At 35.9% G+C, this 20,747-nt stretch overlaps 1 protein-coding gene, 1 long non-coding RNA gene and 1 pseudogene across 3 annotated transcripts; 2 read left to right on the forward strand and 1 right to left on the reverse strand.

Annotated features, from left to right (window-relative positions):
- Positions 1-1,751: 1,751 nt before the first annotated feature.
- On the forward strand, positions 1,752-6,633 carry LOC147291685 (putative disease resistance RPP13-like protein 1 pseudogene; annotated as a pseudogene). The gene is made up of 3 exons (XR_015121465.1): positions 1,752-5,575; positions 5,671-5,848; positions 6,548-6,633. The product of XR_015121465.1 is annotated as a putative disease resistance RPP13-like protein 1 pseudogene (transcript).
- Positions 6,634-7,158: 525 nt separating this feature from the next.
- LOC147291686 (uncharacterized) lies at positions 7,159-9,236 on the forward strand. Its single transcript, XR_015121466.1, has 5 exons — positions 7,159-7,321; positions 7,471-7,581; positions 8,579-8,695; positions 8,823-8,909; positions 9,013-9,236. It is a non-coding gene; the product is annotated as an uncharacterized LOC147291686 (long non-coding RNA).
- Positions 9,237-9,798: 562 nt separating this feature from the next.
- On the reverse strand, positions 9,799-19,511 carry LOC147291687 (pentatricopeptide repeat-containing protein At1g76280-like). The gene is made up of 14 exons (XM_086238045.1): positions 18,512-19,511; positions 18,345-18,405; positions 18,058-18,115; positions 17,451-17,644; positions 16,822-16,929; positions 16,375-16,557; positions 15,167-15,688; positions 14,723-14,818; positions 14,415-14,588; positions 13,708-13,935; positions 12,453-12,596; positions 12,159-12,347; positions 11,291-11,410; positions 9,799-11,115 (listed from the first exon to the last, which is right to left on the reverse strand). The coding sequence occupies exons 1-14, from the start codon at positions 18,523-18,525 to the stop codon at positions 10,711-10,713; spliced, it is 2,496 nt and encodes an 831-aa protein (XP_086094171.1). The 5' UTR covers positions 18,526-19,511; the 3' UTR covers positions 9,799-10,710.
- Between the last annotated feature and the right edge of the window lie 1,236 nt (positions 19,512-20,747).

Genomic DNA, 20,747 nt, shown 5'->3' on the forward strand with positions numbered 1-20,747 from the left:
GGCTAAAGCCTAAAGGGTGCCTTTTATAGGCAAAAATACAAGAGGGTGGAGGAAATTGCTAGGGAAGTGCTTCTAAAAATATCTAGAGTGGTTGGACATGTGTCACGTTGAGAGAGGAGAGAGAAACTAGCAGAAAAGTGGCTGGAGATAGCTACTAAACTACTTAGGGGTGGGCATTTACTACCGAAATATCGAAACCGAACCCGTATCATACCGTACCGTGTCAATTTTATACCGAAAAATAATATCGATTACATATCGTACCGATACCGTACCATACCGATTCTAAATCGGTATGGTATAGGTATGAAACTTTTAATACCGTAATATACCGTACCGAATTATATTTAATTTAATTATTTAATATTTTTTTAATTAGGTGTTGCCATATTGGTGGCTATTTGGGCAAAGGGAAAGGGAAAATAGTGTAGACTGTTTGGTGATGTTGCAGCCTGCAAGTACTAACTAAGTAGTGTTTATTGTTTGTAATAACTACTATTGTGTATTTGTATTGGTTGTTTGTAATAAGCCATAAGGCTTAAGTACTAACTACCATTGCGTATTTGTGTTGACTGCTTGTAATACCTAATAAGCCATAAGGCTTAAGTACTACTATTATTTTTTACTGTTTGTACTTTGTAATAAGCCATAAGGCTTAACTATTTTGGCTTTGAGGACTGTCAGGTTGGGTTTTGTTTTATCTTTTGGTTGGGAAAAAATATTTCTTGTTTGTAAGTTGTAACTAAATAACTCAGTGAACACTGCATTCTATTCTATGCTGTTATTGTTTGTGATTTCTAATTCTATACAGCCAAATATTTACAATGTAATATTAGAGTTAGACAATTACTAGCAAAGGATTGACAATTAATATGTAAGAATAAAAGTGCAAGGGATTTAGAATATGTCTTTTTAGTTGTTAAATGTTGTTTTTGAACAAAAAAAAAAAAAGTTTAAAATGTTGGCACATACCGAAACCATACCGAATTCATAGAACACTGGTATGGTATGGTACCAGTTTTAAAAATGTCAATACCGTATCGATACCGAACCAAATAAAAATTTCGGTATGGCATCGGTATGGGGCTCATACCGTCCCATACCGTACCGTGCTCACCCCTAAAACTACTCATCTTCGACCATGTGGTTCCCACCCACCAACCCACCCGCCCAATTTAAAGTCCACCGACAGTTGTGACTTGTAATACACTTGGTTCAACTAACATTCAACTAGTGCTTTGAAATTAATTATTGCATGATATATATAATATATATATATATATATTTGTTTTGTGACATATTGCATGATATTTCACTCAATCAAGAAGGGGCCTCCCATAATCCTGATTACAAAAGCATTTCTATTGGTCTCACACAATGACTCACTGTCAATATAATTGAGCATTGCTGAAGCAGCAAGAGTGGCTAAGAGGTCATTATTTCATCTTTAGAGGATTGTGAAGATGAAGCATCTGATGAGTACTGTTTGAACTTTCAACGTTTTTTTTTTTCTCCTTAAGACTTGTTGCTCAGACCAAAAGAAAATTCCTAATAGACTACTACATATATATTTGAACTTTCTTTTTTCTCCTTAAGACTTGTTGTTACTGTGTGAAAACAATAATAGAGATGGCTGTTTAGGCATCTTTCCAAAAGAAAAAGCATAAATCCTTGGACATAGACAATTTGGACATGATATGGTTAGCCGTGTGGACCCACTGCATTACAAAAGCAATAGCTATAATCTTAAAACACTTCTGATTTCCTAGTTATTCTCCTACTTCATTGAAATCCTATCGACCCTTAGCAAAGAAGTGAAGAACCGAAGAGAAAAATGGCTCTGGTGGGAGAGGCTCTGCTCACTGCTTCCATCCAGGTGTTGTGTGACAGGATTGCTTCACGCGACTTCATCGACTTATTTCGGAGGAAGAAGCTCGACGATTCACTCCTGAAGAACCTGAAGATGACACTGTTGGTCCTTTCTGTTGTGCTCAATGATGCAGAGGAGAAGCAAATTGTGAAGCCTGCTGTGAGAGAGTGGCTTGATGAGCTCAAACATGCTGTCTTAGATGCAGAGGACTTGGTGGATGAGATCAACACTGAAGCTTTGAGATGCAAGGTGGAAGCTGAATATGATCAAACCCAGAAATTCACCAAGGTGTGGAACTTCCTCTCTACTTTTAATCCTTCTTGTCAAGGCATGAATACTAAGATATCAGGGTTATTGGAAAGATTAGAAATCCTTGCATACCAAAAAACTGTCCTCGGTCTCACAGAAGTTGTTGGAGGGAATCAGGTTTCACAAAGAACTCCGGCCAACAACTTACTTGGTCGATGAATCTTCTGTATGTGGTAGGGATGGAGATAAAAAAGAGTTAGAAAGACTGTTGTTTTCTGACCATGCAAGCTGTGATGTATCTGTCATTGCCATAGTTGGTATGGGCGGGGTTGGTAAGACAACCCTTGCTCGACTTCTTTACAACGATGACAAGGTGAAAGAGTATTTTACTCTTAAATCTTGGGCTTGTGTTTCTGAAGATTATGATGCTATAAGGGTAACTAAAACCCTTCTTGAGTCGATCACTAGAAAGCCTTGTGATATTACAAACTGGGATTTTCTTCAAGGTGAACTAACAGAACAAGTTAGGGGAAAAAAAATTTTATTTGTATTGGATGACCTTTGGAATGAGAATTCTATTGACTGGAAGTGCCTCCAGGCACCTTTTGCTTTTGGGGCAAGGGGAAGCAAGGTCATTGTAACTACACGGAATGAAAAAGTTGCATCAATCATGAATAATGTTCATATACAGTACTTGGAACCGTTGTCACTTGAAGATTGCTGGTTGTTACTTGCGAAACAGGCATTTGCAAATGAAAACCCCAGTGCACATCCCCACTTGCAAGAAATTGGCAAACAAATTGCACGTAAGTGTAATGGTTTGCCTCTGGCTGCAGAAGCACTTGGGGGTTTGTTACGTTGCAACAAAGATTATGGGGAATGGAATGGCATATTGAATAGCAATATTTGGCAGCTATCATACGATGATAAAAGTTATATTCTCCCCGCTCTAGGATTGAGCTACCATTATCTCCCGGCCCATTTAAAACAATGTTTTGTTTATTGTTCAATTTTTCCGAAGGACTATGAATTCAAGAAGGAAGACGTAGTTTTACTTTGGATGGCAGAAGGTTTGATTCCAAAAATTGATAATGGCACTAGAATGGAAGAGGTGGCTAAGAGATACTTTGATCAGATACTATCACGATCACTATTTAAAAAGTCAAAAAATTCAAGTTTCACAATGCATGATCTCATTAATGACTTGGTTGTATTCATGGCTAAGGGATTTTGTTTTAGAATAGAAGGGAAGGAATCACATGAAGTTCCTAGAACAAGTCGTCATTTATCATATGTTCAAGAACAATTTGATACCGAGTCAAAATTTGAGCCATTATATGGGGTTAAGTGTTTGCGGACCTTCCTACCCTTAGTTTTGGAAACATCTTGGCAACAATATTATGTAAGCAAAAGAGTTTCACATGATTTCTTGCCAGCACAAAGATGTTTGCGGGTGCTGTCATTGTCAAAATATATCAATATCACCGAGTTACCTAATTCTATTGGTAATCTCATCCATTTGCGCTATTTAAATCTTTCCTCTACTGCAATAAAAAAGTTACCTGATATAGTGTGTTCTCTATGCAATTTAGAGACATTACTATTGTCAAATTGTACCTCTCTCATTGAATTGCCTGTAGATATGAGGAAATTGATTAACTTGTGTCATCTTGATATTCGTGAAACAAAAATAGACCAGATGCCATTACAAATGGGTAGACTAAAAAGTTTGAGAACATTGACTGCATTTGTTGTTGGCAATTCAACTGGGTCAAGCCTTACAGAATTGAGGGAGTTACCGCATCTTGGAGGAAACCTTTCTATTCGAAAGCTGCAAAATGTAGTTGATGCTATGGATGCCTTGCAGGCCAATTTGAAGGAAAAGAAAGATCTGAAGGAGTTGGTGTTGGAATGGGGTGAGGACACCAATGATCCCCAAAATGAGAGAGATGTACTTGAGAGGCTCCAGCCTCCCATAAATTTAGAGAAGTTGACCATCAGATTTTATGGTGGAACTTGCTTCCCAAATTGGTTGGGAGACTCTTCCTATTCTCAAATACAATTCATGTGTCTCAGTGAATGTAGTTATTGTTTGTCCTTGCCACCACTTGGGAAGCTACCCGCTCTCAAAGAGCTTTCTATAAAAACGATGAAATTTCTTACGACTATCGGTGCTGAGTTCTATGGCAATGGGTCTTCTCTAATATTTCAGCCGTTTCAGTCTCTGGAGAAGCTAGAGTTTGAGGAGATGCTTGAATGGGAGGAATGGCAGCCAAGTGGAGGTGAATATCCAGATTTTCCTCGTCTCCAGGAGCTAATTTTAAACAAGTGTCCGAAGCTGAGAGGAAACTTGCCTAATCATCTTCCTTGCTTGAAAAAACTTTCAGTGGAGGAGTGTGTGGCTCTATACGAAAGGGCCACTACAACCCTTAACATGGACTACTTACAACAATATTCTTTTGAAGAATTGAGGTTGGTTGAATGCCCGCATCTGTTATCATTACTAGGTCAGAGAACAGAGTACATGTCATCTCTTGGGAACCTCAACATTCGAAATTTTGTTGATATAGAGTGCTTGCCCAAGCAACTGGTGCATAGCAGCAATTGTGTTGTACGCTTGACTCTCATTAATTGTCCATCCCTGTTGTCGTTCCCCAGAGATGGTACATCTACATATAGAAAGTTGTAGGAGATTAGAATTCCTACCTCATGAGATGATGGCCAAATTGACATCGCTTCTGATGTTGTCGATACACGACAGCTGTGATTCACTGAGGTCCTTCCCGTTGGGCATTTTTCCCAAACTTAGCCATCTTTCGATCACAGGTTGTGTGAATCTGGAATCCCTTTCCATTGAAGGAGTTGATGAAAATCTCAACTACTTGGGTATCTCGGAGTGTCCAAATCTGGTCTCTTTTCCCCACGGAGGATTGCCCACTCCCAACCTCATCTTCTTTTCAGTCGATGAATGCGAGAATTTGAAGTCATTGCCCGAACGAATTCACACCCTCACCGCCCTTCAATATTTGTCCATATGGAATCTTCCAAATGTTGTGTCAATTGCAGAAGGGGGTTTGCCTCCCAACCTACGTGAATTTCATATCAGGGGTTGTGACAATCTGTTGGAGACGTTGCTCAAGGAACAGCTGCTCCCTACCACTCTCAACACTCTTCGCATCTCTGACCTAAGCCTGAAATCTTTGAACCGAAAGGGACTTCAACACCTCACTTCTCTTCAAAGCCTAGAAATCCATGACTGTCCGAGTCTCGAATCCCTGCCAGGAGAGGGTTTGCCGGCGTCTCTTTCTTTTCTCGGAATCTCCAGATGTTCTTCAACTCTGAAAAAAAGATACTGTGAAAATAAGACAGGAGAAGATTGGGGCAAGATAGCTCGCATTCCTTGCATAAAGATAGATGAGGAAGTGATCATATGAGCACTCACAAAACCAGAGTCAGGTATGTACCTCCTACCACCCCACCGCTTGTTTTTTATCTGTTAAATCAGAGCATCGGCTTATTGTTTTCTGAGCTTTTGGGCTTCACTTCTGTAGAGAGCTTTTGGACAATTGATGGCCTTTGAATGGTGCTCTGACATGAATATGGTCTTTCAAAGGAGAGAATTGACCCAAGATTGCTCACATCCCCTGCATTGGCATTGATGGACCTTTAATTTCATGGGCCATGACAAATAGACCATCCTTGCCCTTACAATATCTAATTTTCATTCAGGTACCTCTTCTATTGTTAATGCTGCTACTTAGTTACTTTGCTCCAGAAGTTTCAGTAGACAAATATACCTTTTGAATTCTTCCCTTACTCTATATTTATCACTCTCCAACAGTAGTGCTGTTTATACCTGTAACAATTTTTGCTTGTAATTCCTCCTTCGTTACTTGATGTATATGTGTGTGTGAAAATACTTGTAATGAGATATCCTATGCATGGAAAAGGAAAACTTAATATTGTTATTTTCAATATAATTTTAAATAAGGTTAAACAAAACCAAGTTGAAAAACTGAACTGTGTGCTTGTGTTCTTGGCCACCCACAATCACCAAAATGCTTAACAGAAGCTGGTGATCAGTGTTTTTGAATTTTTCTAACCTGTATATAACTAATTAATTTTTGAAAAAATTAATTAATTTATCATTAAACAGCTCTGTGGTTCCTTTTGTGATGCTTATTATTTGAAGCTATTGGCTACTATATTTGAAAGAAATTGGATTTCTTAATTTTAACTACTCTGATTTTAAGAAAAATATTAAACATCAGTTGCAACCCCCTCGGATCTGATCAGTTACAACCCGCTCAGTTACAGCTCACAACCCTTCTTATTCCTTACGAAAAAAAGATTAATTTTGTTTACATATTATTACATTTCTCACTGGCATTGAAGAGGATGCTGATCACAACATGCCTTCTCTTGCAGAGCTTTTCATTTTGCAAGCTAGGATTCTTTACATGTCGTTGCCAGAGGAGGGTTTACCACTGTACATAGCTTTTTGAAACAATGGTCGCAAGCTAGGATTCTTTACATGACGTTGCTCAAGGAACAGCTGCTCCCTACCACTCTCAACACTCTCGAGATCAATAAACAGAGTCTGAAATCTTTGAACAGAAAGGGACTTCAACACCTCACTTCTCTTCAAAGCCTACAATTTGATCGTTGTCAGAGTCTCGAACACCTGCCAGAGGGTTTGCCGACATCTCTTTCTTTTCTGAGCATCAAGCGTTGTCCTTCCCTGAAGAAAAGATACTGTGAAAATAAGACAGGAGAAGATTGGGCCAAGATAGCTGGCATTCCTTGCATAGAGATGGATGAGGAAGTGATCATATGAGCTCTCACAAAAAGTTCTGGTTTTCATTTCACTCTCAACTCTAAAACCAAAGTCAGGTATGTACCTACCACCCCACCGCTTATCCATGTTTTAATATTGTTTTCTGAGCTTTTGGTGTTCACTTCTGCAGAGAGCTAGAGAAGCTAAAGTTTGAGGAGATGCTTGAATGGGAGGAATGGCAACCAAGTGGAGGTGAATATCCAGATTTTCCTTGTCTCCGAATGGAAAGTGACTCCGAATGGAAGATATAATTCATACAGAATTTTGCAGAAGCAAAAGACAGTTTTCTCTAGGAAAATGATTTTAAGAAAAATACCAAAAATCAGTTGCAACCCCCTCGGATCTGATCAGTTACAACCCGCTCAGTTACAGCTCACAACCCTTCTTATTCCTTACGAAAAAAAGATTAATTTTGTTTACATATTATTACTTTTCTCTTTATAGTTTTTGTTTGTCACCTTATTTCTCACTGGCATTGAAGAGGATACTGATCACAACATGCCTTCTCTTGCAGAGCTTTTCATTTGCAAGCTAGGATTCTTTACATGTCATTGCCAGAGGAGGGTTTACCACTGTACATAGCTTTTTGAAACAATTGTCGCAAGGAGGAGAAAGGGAAATTAAGGTAGAACTAAATTGACACATTCATACATATTGACAATTTTGGATGTATTACAGCATTATAAGTACCAAATGTCCATTCATATTTAGGGAGTCTTCAATTCTTCGTCAACTATTTCGCAATTAGGCCAGCCTATATTTGTCTCCTATCTGTTTTAGACAGTTTGCTATATAGTTGAAAAGCATAGACTCGTTTTGGTTGAAATTGAACTTTTCAAATTGACTGATAGTGGATGCATGCCTCCTTATTAGTTGCCTTTTAGTGTTCAACTGATGCACTATTCAAGTATTCATCTAATTTTCTGCAGCATTCTATATTATCCATTCCTTTTTTTTTTTTTGGATCATTGGACAGTGTTCTGTTTAAACAGAAAGAGAAAAAATAAAATAAAAATTTACATCTTGAAGTTTAAACTTCAATAACCGAAAACAAAACAGAGACACATATTGGGTTGCCCAAGTTATATGTTCAAATAAATCTATGTAATGAATTACTTTGATTTCCACGAAATATGCGACCAAGCTATGAAGCTATTGAGAGAGACAGAGAGAGAGAGTATTGATAATATAAAGAACAGGCTCAGGTTGTCAAACTTGCATGCAGTCATGCACAATGAAATGAATAAGCTCGTATATTTTATGGTTCCAATTTCAGTATAAACTCAAGGAATTCTAGATGTGTGCTCAAACACCTGTGCAGAAAATTTGATGCTTCATTTTATATAAGCTTTAACACTTGATAAATGACTACGCATCCTTTGTTACCATTACCTTGACTTTTATCTCTTTTATGGACTTTCATATCAATTAATTGTTAAAGCTTTTATATAAGTCCCTTTAATTGTTCCATTTCTGTCTTCTTGTACAACCTAGGACTTGTTAATGGGAATCAATTTGAAGAAGTTGCAACAATTTGGTTTCATTATTAAATCTATTCAAATAAGTTTGCTTGTTTTCTAAAATCAATCTATCAATTCTAATTTCGTCAACTTTGATTTTAGGAGTATCTTGATATAGAAGGAAAGAACTCCAGTTTACATTCACACTGAGTATCTTTGGGAAGAAACAGGCATTTTCACAATTTGATGTGGCACACAAGTGTCAGAAAACACTTGAAGGTTCTCTATGCATAATTTCTTAACGACTCTGAAATTTTTCCTTTAGCGAGAATTGCAGTTTCCAGTTACTATTGTTATATAAGATTTTGCTCATGAAATTCTTTGAATTCTTTGTTGTGTTTCATAGGCAGATCGATATCAATGTTGGGGACCTCTAAATGTGCTACTACTTGCAAATATTACACTTTGAGGCTAGAACAGTACATTATTTGAGGTGCTAGTTCTGAAATCGTGATATACAGTCTTTTAAAATTTTAAAAAGACTTTGAGTAATACTTTTGAGTACCTTATTTAATGAACTTTATGTCATGCATTAGGTCTAACAAGAAGGAAGCTCCAAATTTTCTTGCCACATGTCCATATGAGGTTTTTGCAAAGAAATGCAGGTTTCTCGTCAGCAAAAACCAATTTAGATTGTATCAGCTTATTGGATATCTTTGTTCACTTGAGAACCAACTTAAATAGGAGCTTGAAGACTTCTTTGTATTGTTCTATGTACTTCCAAGTTGTTTATTAATGACAGTTTCTATGTTTTTCTGGACATCATGTTCAAGGGCTTGTACTTTAGTCGTAATATAACAGGAACCATGTAAATGCATAGTGCATTCGTAATTCTACCTGTTAGAACTGATTCTAGACATCTGGTTACACCTTGCATCAAATAACAAAGTTAAGGTCTGCGTGGATTCTTTTCCATTACAAATGGACTTTTGTTATGGTGTTTCTTCGTTGATGTAAGCATGTTGCCAATATGTTGAACCATGTAGTCTTTTATTCTCTTCTGCCTTTTTTTTTTTTTTTTTTGTACTTTTAATTATTTATCTTTAATTTTTCATTTCGTGATTGACTATGTGAGAGGACGTTGATCACAACTTATGCCTTTTCTAAAATCTCAAATTGTTAATTAGTAGTCTTTTTACAGGACAACATGTCTTCTCTCGGAGATCTTTTCATTTGCAAATTTGTGCACAAAGTGATATAATTGTCCATGCAAAATAAAGAAAATATGAACGATAAAGATACAATGAAATTCAATGTGAACTTCATTGACTAAACTAACTTGAAAGAAATGGAAACGAGAATTATATTAATACGTGAATAAGAATAATCAACGTGGCATAAAAAATAAAGAACAAAACCAAATCAATACCACAAATCTGTCGTTTCAAAATTACTGATTAATTCCTTGTCTCATCTGTGCTTCTAAAGCTGCTGTACCATTGGCCATCAGATTACAAATATAGTTGTCGGGGTCTTCTAACCAGTTTTATAAAAGAAGAAACGTTTGTTCAAGTTAAAGATAGGTCAGGTTTCCCAGTTCAGGGACAAAAAGAACAAGAGTAAAGAGGCCATTTACTTTGCTATGCTTATCATCAGTGGATTATTCAGCACGTGTTAGAAACCTAGCTAACAAAAGCAGAATGACAAGCAAAAATAGCAGTAAACGCAATCTTGTTCCTCTAAGAGAGAATAAAAAAACATAAGAGTAATGTCCATCAATGCTTTTTTCCATTGCTGAAAACCAAAGTATGCCTCCTTGGCCCTGCTACTCTTGTGTAGAGAACTGCCACATGATTTCACTTTTTAGATATACAAGGCTACAAGAAATAACTTACAAATTAACAAAATGAAACCAATAACTATAAGGGCATCGCGTTGCCCCACCGAGCTAAGAATTATATAGAGGAAATTGCCGGAATATTAAGTTCTAACCCTGCTCTGCTCACCTAATTTTCTCAAATTATAGCCTAATTTTCAAACCTTCCTACTTAGTGCACTTAATTTAACATTGGTTAGTTGCAGTGGCTTTATTTAACTCTGCAGTGTGGCCTTCATCAAGAACTGATCCGTGTCTTTTCTGCTATTGAACCAGCAATGCATCTCTTGCCCTCACCTTAGGCCTTGGGATACCTTGAACGACACCCCCCAACCCCGAAATAAAAAAAAAAAAAAAAGAAAAAAAAAAAGAAAAAGAAAGAAACAATGATACTTCACTCGAGTCAGTGTCACCTATATTAGGCGACTCCTTTCCTGGCAGTGTAGTTAGTTGAGAGTCTTCTGGCCCATGAGCTTTGATTAGGTGACCAAGAAATTGGGAAGCCAAGCATGGCGCACCATCTTAAATTCAAAAGGGCAACAGCAAGGTTTTCTTTAGAATCTTTAAAAAGCTGTACTATTTGTGATTCAGCTTCCATTTCTTCTGCAAAGATAAAGTCATTCTCAAATTCTGTCTTTTTGGGAAAGCTACCATCTTCATCACAGATCATACGCATACTCAGAACCTGCAATGCTTCCATGGCTGTGTTGTGAAAACCATAGTTGGCATATGCAGAGAAAACAAAATGGCAGGTAGCTGGATCAGGCTGAATTTTTGCTTGGTGCATCCACTCAACGACAAATTCAACTACGTCAATCACTTCCTGGCATTTATTTCAGGGAAGAAAAGAATCGATATTACTAATCAATCAAGCAACAAATACGGATTTTGTGGTTGATCTCAAAAAAATAATGTTATATCAAGAACCACACTTATTTTTGATCTTACTGTTACTTCAAACCTCTATGGAAAAAGCGTAAGGGGTAGATATAAGATACCTTTTCACAGGCTTTTTGAAGAATGGTATTAAATAACAAAGCATCAAGTTTATTCCCTTCTGAGCTGGCTTGATCCAAGAGATTCAATGCTTCATCAATATCATCATCTTCCAACAGAATCTGAAACAAAAATAGGCTCACAACATAATCACCCACACACACTACATACAAAGTAGGAATGCCCTAAACAGGATAAAAATACCCTTATTAAAACTACGTCATTTTAAAGAATATATCTCTATTTTATTTTTCATATTAAAATTAAATCATTTTAAGGACTTTTTTCTTTAACACTATAGTCCTCTCCCTCATCATCAGTTTTAGATTACTTATTCATGTTATGGTCATCTTCATAATTGAAACTTACTTTCAATTTCTTATTTAAATGTGTGTGTGTCTGTGTGTGTAAAAGAAAAAAACTTACTTTCAGATGCATCTTTCATTACCCAGTTTTTTTTTATTTTTTTAAATGACCTTTATATAAATATCTTAACCTTCTATTAATGGTACTTATAAGGCAAGGAAGAATTTTCTCAGGGTGTGGTCACATATTGGCCCCAATTAGATCACAATGAGATATAAAAGAATTTCTATAGCTTATCGAATCAAATTAAAATGAAATGCATTCTCAGACAAAAAGTAGAAACAAACTGAAGTGCATTCATATATTGCAAACACTTGGAAAAAAAAGAAAAAGAAAGAAAGATGTAGAGAGGTGATTTTTATGTGAATCATGCAGAACTTAAATGCAACTACTTTGCACATCAGGAGCTGGACAAATTACACTTTTGATCACCTACATAACTGGCAGCAGTATCCTAAGAAGGATAAGAATTCAGACTGAGCAATTAAAATACAATAAAGCTACCTTTATGAGAGCAGTGTAAGTCACTGTTAATGGATAAAAGCCATCTCGCAACATCATGGAAACCAATGCACTAGCAGATCTGTAACATCTTAGAATGCTACAACAATCAATCATTATATGATAAGTCGCAGCATCTGCTGGGAAATCAAATGACTTCATATTTTTAAATATCTTAATTGCCAATCGACTCTGCATGTAAACAGAAACACACAAAGTAGATAAACACTAGTCAAATACTCCAGACGTCATTAAGTTGCAAATGAAAGAAAAAACAATGGTGTTGGAAGCACCTACTTCCTCAGCCTCAACAAGTGAATGCAACACTGTATTGTAGATAGGTGTTCCCAGATAAATGTTATTACGACCAAAAAGATTCTCCGCCACATGTAAATACTGGATCAGCTCTCTTATCATCCCCTCTGCTCCCAGGGCTTTCAACTGGAAAAAAGAAAAAAGGATGAATGCCAAAGATAAGGCTGGTGGGACAGAGAAAAAAAGAAAAGGAATGAATGCTAGAGTAGGATTTTATAAAAGGAAAAAAAAAAAATGTAGTCTCTGTGGTGGAAATTGCAGAAAGAAGGCTGGTGCAAAGAAAATGAGTTTAACTGTTTTTCAATTAAACATTGCACAATGAACATTTTTGAGTACTACAATTTCTCTGCCTTTTGTGGGTGATGTCCTTTCTCTTTGTAAATCTTGTTCCACAAACTTTGATATGTGAGTTCAAGGAGAGAACTACAGATACCAGGCCTAAGCGGCATGGAGATAATAGGCCCAAAAAAAATAATGATGCATATGCCGCACTTTGTTAAATAATAGGGCACCTAGTGTTGTATGTACACTACTACAAGATTTGACTATAGCAAATAAATTTTATCACAAAATTCATAGTTCCTTTTCTCCTTAGCTGAAAGCGACTCACTAACAGCTTCAATAAATGAAAGATCAAGTATCAAGCTCCTTATACCTTCGTGATGCAATAGAGAAGCTGTAGTATCTTACCTATATTATTTGATAAAATTACATAATTATGTTGTTCAGTTATCAGATGCTGATGTTCTTAAGATTTCCAAGAATAAAACTATGCACCATGTTCAATTAAGATTCAAGCTTATTCATTGGTCTAATGCAGTGTTGAAATAAAACATCTAGAATGTACCAGACACTAAGGAACCACTCAATGTCAAAAAATTGGTAACTCAAAAACAAACTCGATTTTGTTTTTCCAAAAAAAAAAAAAAAAACAGAAGAAAAGAAAAAGAGGATGCTAACACATTCTTATATCATATAGTAGAGGCAGAACACAAATTCCATTTGCCCTCACCATGTACATACCCAAACCCTTGTCAATCAAGGGCGGCTATTCCACTTATCAATATTGGTGTATACAAGTTCACTTAGTAAATGCTTTGTGCTATCATCAGATTATTAGAATATAGAAGAAATGCAAACTCAAGTGGTTAAAGGTAAAACTTAAGTCTCTGCTTCAAAAATTAATTCCCTTTCATTCTCCATTAAAAGGAAGGAGATACATGAGGCTAGGAGTTACCAAGTTATGCATTGATAAATAACTGTGCTGAATACCATATTTCGCCATATCCATTTCTATAGCATTAATCCGTTTAGCAGAATCCACCTGTGACAACATGTTGCCCTCTTCATATGGGGCATTTACGTTACCAAATAACGAAAACAGCAGCTCGTACGTCTTGATATTTGGCATCACTTTTATTTGTTTCATTTTAGCCAACATCCGCACCGCTCGTTCTGGTTGATCCTGCATAGTTCATGCAACAATATTTGAATTGATAGGAAAAAAAGTAATAATAAAAAATGAAAAAAGCTTGCAAGTGCCGTAGAATTTCAACTGAGCACAGAACAGATGAAAATTTTATAAGGAGATCAAAATATAGAAAACAGAAAAACATATCCTCATTGATACTTCTATCATGCTGCCCTCTCTGCTAGCATAAATACTTTTTGATATGCTCATGTCATGTAATCCTATTATTAGAGCCAAATAAACCCATTAACTATCACAGCAAGTATAAAAGATAACTTGCACAAAGTTCTTCCTATCATCTACAATATTCAAAAAGTTTAGGGACCAGGGTTTGAATGCTCAGTATCCTACATCATAGACTACCCATGTGTGATGGAATTCAGTTTTATAATTTTATAAGTCCTAATTAATGAGGCCACAGAAAAGAAAATAATTCTGATATGAGAATGCAGTTCTATAAAATATCAACTCACCAGTGTGTCACATGCTGCAAGAAAAGCATTAAAAGGATATGGAGATGAACATTGAGATATTTGATCCAGCAGAGCCTCAGCTAAATCCAATTCTAGAACATTGCTGCAACCTATAGAAAGGGATGCAAGAGTGGAATCATATGGCTTCAAATTTCTCTGCTGCATAATTTTTAACTGCAGAAGGATAACAAATTTTCCAAACATCTCCACATTAAAAAAAAAAAAAAAAGAACAAAATACATTTCCAGCAAATAAAAGATCAGTTCTGCAAAGATGATTGGCATATACAATAAACTAATATAACTTACAATTTCCATGCCACTACTGAAACCTCTCTGAGGAACAACTGCTCTGACAAAGCCATCATATGTATGGCTTGATGGTTGCAACCCAAAATTTTGCATCTAGACAAAAATGGGCCCCTTTAGTATGTCATAAGATGATATCTGAACCAAGTACATATCAAAAAAAAAAAAAAGGGAAGGATATAGAATCACATAATTATAATGGATAATAGAAATTTATGAAATCATGACCAAAAGAAACATAAATGGCATAAATGATTCCAAAAACTGTAATCGAACTTCGGAAGCCTATAATTACATAGTTCTCCAAACAAGAATCACATTTAGCATAACCTTCATCACATTTAAGATTGGCTTATAAAGAGAGAAATTCCAGACATTATATCATTTTTGTATCATATGATATACACAGAACCAACACAAGATTAAATAGACAGGTTATCATACCTGGAGGACTAACTGCTCTGCCAGGCCATCATTTCTTAATTTTGCACAAGCGTGAATCACATCACTGAATGACCATCTCAAAACCTTCATGATGGGCTTGCTCATATGTGCATTAAACAAATTTATTTGAACATTCTCAACTTCTCCAACTCCCAAGCCAAAAGTAGTGCATTGATCTGCACTAACAGCATGGCCATCCAAAATCTTAGAGCATATGGAAGGAGCAGAATGTTCATTCTCCTCTAAATCAAGTTTCTTCAAGCTTAATTCACAGTTTGAAGGTATTGGAATGTCCAATCTTGAAGAATATAACTTTCCTTCAGTATTTGCATTAACACAAGTGTTTCCCCTGATGGCTAAAGCCACCATATATTGCAATGTCTCATATGCAGATTTTAAATCTCCCAACCTAGTAAAGGACCAAATAAACTTTCGTAGAGGGATAATGCTCAGACTGTAGTGTTTGACATAGTCCTTCCAAATTTCATGGGCTGCAGACAGGTTTTGCTGCCAAACTGCAAGCTAAAAGCAATGAAAATACCAAATAACTATCATTTGAAACAATTGAGTTTAGAATAACTAGGTTCCACTGTCAATATTTCACAAATGCATGGTGAACTACAAGGAAAACTAGTCATATCACCATATATGGTCAGGGAAAAATGATAAAGCCTGTGGCTAAATCATCCAGAAACATAACCTATGCAATCAAACAGTACAAACATCATCAATTCAATCACTTCCAACCCTGAAATTTGATGTGAAAAATAAGCTTCTAATGTTAAATCTTGGCATTGCAAAAATTCAAGAGAGCATCACATCAGCATCATCAAAAACAAAATTGTCAATAAAACAGGATAGTTCTCAGTATCTAGGGAAACTGGGACATTATATTCACAATTACTGATCAATTAAAAAGTTATAAATAGGGCTTCCATTAAAAATTGAAACTGATATTTTTATCCCCTTACAAACACTTTGAAACATCGCAACACGGATCATTTGAAGCAACAGAGCAGGAGATTAATAGTAATCTGAACATGTTATTTTTCTTACAAAGATTATAGCAAAAGTGAAGCCCAAACATTTTTTCATTATAAAAGAAAAGAAAAAAATGCAACAGTGATAAGTCAAACGCTTTGTGTGCTTGAAAAGAGGTACACAATGATATTTAAACAGCACAATACAAAAATATTTGCTTTACACACCTTGAGCAGCTCTGAATATGTAATTTCATTCTTCCCCACCATTTGACGCTCCATCAAGTCCAAACACTTATTCGCATTTATTATACTTCGCATTTTGGCACAAGCCCTCAAGAAATTGTTGTAGATAGGTAGAACAGGATAGATGTCATGACTTTCTCCAAGGAAATTTATCAAGTTAAGGGACTGATCAAAGAACAGGAAGACATAAGAATATATTAAGTTAAGGGCCTGATCAAAGAACAGAAAGACAGAAGAATATTTTAAGCTAATCCTAACAACAGCTAACAAAATATTACAGTACAAATATGATTTCATCTTAAGGGTGGTTCTGAGAGTTCAATAACTACAGTTATAATACCACGGTAATCCTAACAAGATAATCATACTATTACTAACTGACTAAGCTAGCTAGATAATACTGTTTTAAGTATATAGTATGAATCCTACCTCCTCCAAGTATCCTCCTTTACATAGAGCTCGCATCATAAGCAAGGAGCATATGTTATTCAGGCTAATCTCTTGTTCATCCATTATTCTCCAAGTCTCCATGACAAACTGCATGAAAAAGAAACAACTACCATAAATGTTACAATCCATATAAGACACTTGGAATGTTGAAAACAGAGTACCTATAAGAGCAACTATTGCATCTCGAAAAATAGGAGGATGCCATCTTTACCTCCAGAATGGCCTAACTGAAGCAAATCAAGGGGCAGGATGGAACAATTACAAGCATTGCATTTTCACAAAGTTAACAATGTGATCCTACCTATGAATATAACAAGAATTATGTACACATAAGTTGGCAAGTTTTCCTATGATACACTTCAGATTATCTTAATCAGGCATAAATATCAACTACTCAAATGCATTAATTGTCATTTTCTAAGCTAAATAACACATATGTGAGATTTGACCCTATGTATGTCAAACATTTAGATTAAATGACATGTGATTAATAAACAAATAATAACTCAAGTCATCCTTCCTAGATAATGTAACCAATATTTAGTAGAATCAGACAATATAAACACACACATGTGTGTCTCAATTAAATTTCATGTTCTTCAGCTTACCAATGGATCAGGTGACCTCGCACAGTAATTAAGAATATAAATGAAATCATCAGCTCTTAATGAGTGGTTCCCATGGCTAAGATTCAAAAGCAGATTGGAAGCTTTGCTTCTGTCACCCAAGCGTAGTGCATCAACAATTTGCATCTGCATGGACCTTGTAGTTGATTCTGCTCCGTGCCACAAAACATCATGACCTGCATTTATAACCTTGCACTCAAATTCAGAAAATGGACTTCCATATTGATCATCCACATTGCTAAGCTCATTCGAAAGCAGCTAAATTCTTCTGCATAGGTATATTTGCATGAACACAGAACACGCAAACATGCACGTGCACACTTGACGACTAACCAAAGATTCATTCTTTCAGACACTTTAGAAACATAAAGCAGTCGGTATGCACATGTATCCTACTTCACGATAAACCAGGGTTAAAAAAAGGCGAAGAAAGATATGTGATGCCAACTTAAAAAAATTTCCGTTCTTTTTCCAAGAACTTTAAATAATTGCAATTGAAGCTTTGATTTGACTATGGAAATAATAAAAGTCACGTGCAGCCTAGTAACTTACATATCTATAACACAGTAGATGGGTTGTGAAATATTACCATTTGAGGTTGTAAGAGATCGAGAATAGTCCAGTTTGTCAGAAACAATTCTTCGTCCCTATAACAACAACACTAATGAGTAGAAATAATAAGAAAATAAGAGAAGAAAATTATAATTATAATTCTAATTCCATTCTTTTGCTTAGTTACAAACTAAAATTCGAATTATAACTACCTTTTTTCGGAAAGGAACTTATAAATTAACTTGCTAGCAAAATTTCCACAACAACAAAACAGACAAGAAAAAAATAGCTTTATATGTGTGTGTGAACTACATACATACATACATGGTATTGTGGTTTTGATTGGCAAAAGGAGTCTGCAATTGAACGCAATGGAAGCCTCGCTCTGTAAAACAAGTAGCAATGTGATGAAGGCCATGTTAGTGAGCCAAACATGAGGACGTTGTGTATATATATATATACATATATATGTTGGACTACAGTGGACTTACAGAGGTCTGTGCATGATTTTAGAACTCCCTCAAGTGCAAACCCTAGCGTTCATTGTCAGTGGCGAAGACACAGTGGGAATGACGTTACCGTCCGACGGAGGGGAGCTCCGGCAATATCTGGCGGTGGGCAGTGACGGCGTGACGTGGTTCTTTGGGTGATGGGATGATGGGATGGTTTTGGGGATTGTGGGGTCTGTGGGTGGTGGTGGGTTCAGATAATAGAGGAAGAACCTGCATCCTCTACCAATTTGGTTGCCACATCTACAAACCTTGCATTTTCCCTCAAATAATATTTATAAAAATTCATTTGGGGGTTTTGGCTTTGGAATTGAGGTGGGTCTGATTGCAACTTTGGAAGGGGGTATGTGTAATCTGGGTCTTTTAAAGATGAGAGTTGTTTGGGCTTAAATTTGTCACCAACCGGAGTAATTTTTTGTATTAAAGTGAATGTATCATTATTGATCGGGCTGCCTAAATGTTGGGTGACATTTGAGACAACTCACTTGGTTGGAGCATTTCATCAAACACGTGTAGTGCCTGTTATTTGGGTGGAGATGGCTGAATGCTAGTTGATCAAACACACCCAAAATAATCAGTCCAAGCCGTGTGTATAGAGTTCACGCCAATTGGATGTCAAGATTGAAGTGTCGACTGAGATTGGTCGGAGCAATTGGGTTGGTTCTAAGGATATTGGCTTAGGCTGACTTCGAGCTTTAAGCTAGTTGATCGCAGGTGGGAAGGTTGCTGGGTGTTTGGGTTTGACAAACCAAGTAAATGATGTTGGGTTTTGGTTTGTTTCAGTTAGGAAGTCAAATTGAACAGGTGGCTGGGTATTGGTCTGTAATAGAAAATATAAATAAAGAAGAAGAAAAGAGGGTGATGGCTGTTGTCGGCTATGGAGTAGAGATGGGTTTTGGTGGTGAAGAAAAGAAAACGAAGGGATTGAATGGTAAGGTGCCGACCTGGAAGAGAGAATGAGTTTTTTTGGAAAATATAAAATAGTTGGTTTGTAATGTTGAGAGGAAGAAAAGATGGGAAAAGTTAGGAAAAGTTTTGCTGGGTGCTTTTTCTAAGCATTGATAGCCAAACATATGGCTAATTGGTTGTTTTACATATACTTTAGGAGTTAACCGGAAGTGAACAAAATAAAAAGAAGAAAGACACGTTGATGTTGGCGAGGGGCTGCAATAGAGATTTATATATTGTGGCTCATAGATATCAATTTGCTGTTCAGACTTTTTAATTTGGAATTGTAAGTACTTTGTCTTTTTTAATTTTGTAAATTGAGGTTATTCCATCAATTTACACATATTTCATTTAAATTTCCATTAGCATAGCACCATATGTTAATCACGTAGGGTCCTTTTTAAGGGCAAAATTGTTTATTCTATTTAGATTTATGCACCATTTTTTCCTCCTTCATTTCTCGCTAAATTTAGGTTGATTATCCCTCAATAAATAGAGCTTTGGATGAAAAATGTGTAAATTGACGGAATAACTTCAATTGACAAAATTGAAAAAGTTAGTGTTACACCTCAAAGTGGAGTCTATCACTTTGAGCATGTGGCAAGCCACATTGGTTATCAACCTTGAGATAATATCATCTCAAAGCCAATAATCAATGTAAAGCAAATTAGCAAACAAATACCTTGTAATCAGAGTGAAAATTTTTCTTTTTATAATATAAGTAAGAGTAGATGCAGTCATGAAAGCTTTACCAAAATGGTGAGCTCCTTAGGTTTAGTAGTTGAAATATAATTGATAAAAATGAAAAGCAGACCCTTGCTTTGAAATGTTCAAAGTTAGACAACTTTTATAAATGGAAATCCAAAGTAAGGTTATTAAAAAAAACCTATTAATGTACCAAAAACCAAATTATAAGATTCAAAACAAATGAAGTAAATAATGAGTCATTCTATTCCTTAGTGTAACACCCCAAATTTTAATAATTTTGGGTTAAGAATGTTACTAGGTTAACTACATTAGTTTAGAACTAATTGGTATCTTTTGGAACACAAAGAATGGATTTACTCCACATTATGGTTTTATAATAGCTTTCTTTATAATTTAATATTTATGCATGAAAAATGATATTTTTAAGTTATAAGTATGCTTGCACTTATATAACTAAATATTTTCCTAAATTGCTATGCAAACCCCTATTTGTTGGATTACTTAGTTTGATCAGGATTAAGGAGATACTCAAGTGATATTTTCATATTACATGAGTACTCAA

Source organism: Dryas octopetala, chromosome 3 (assembly GCF_963921425.1).
Source record: "Dryas octopetala chromosome 3, drDryOcto1.1, whole genome shotgun sequence".
NCBI classification, from domain to species: Eukaryota; Viridiplantae; Streptophyta; class Magnoliopsida; order Rosales; family Rosaceae; genus Dryas; species Dryas octopetala.

Coding starts and splice junctions, on each gene's coding strand:
- LOC147291687 (XM_086238045.1), bottom strand. Junction 14,819..15,166: donor CAGAGCAGTTAGTCCTCCAG/GTATGATAACCT, acceptor ATTTTTGTCTAG/ATGCAAAATTTTGGGTTGCA. Junction 14,589..14,722: donor TCAGTAGTGGCATGGAAATT/GTAAGTTATATT, acceptor ATCCTTCTGCAG/TTAAAAATTATGCAGCAGAG.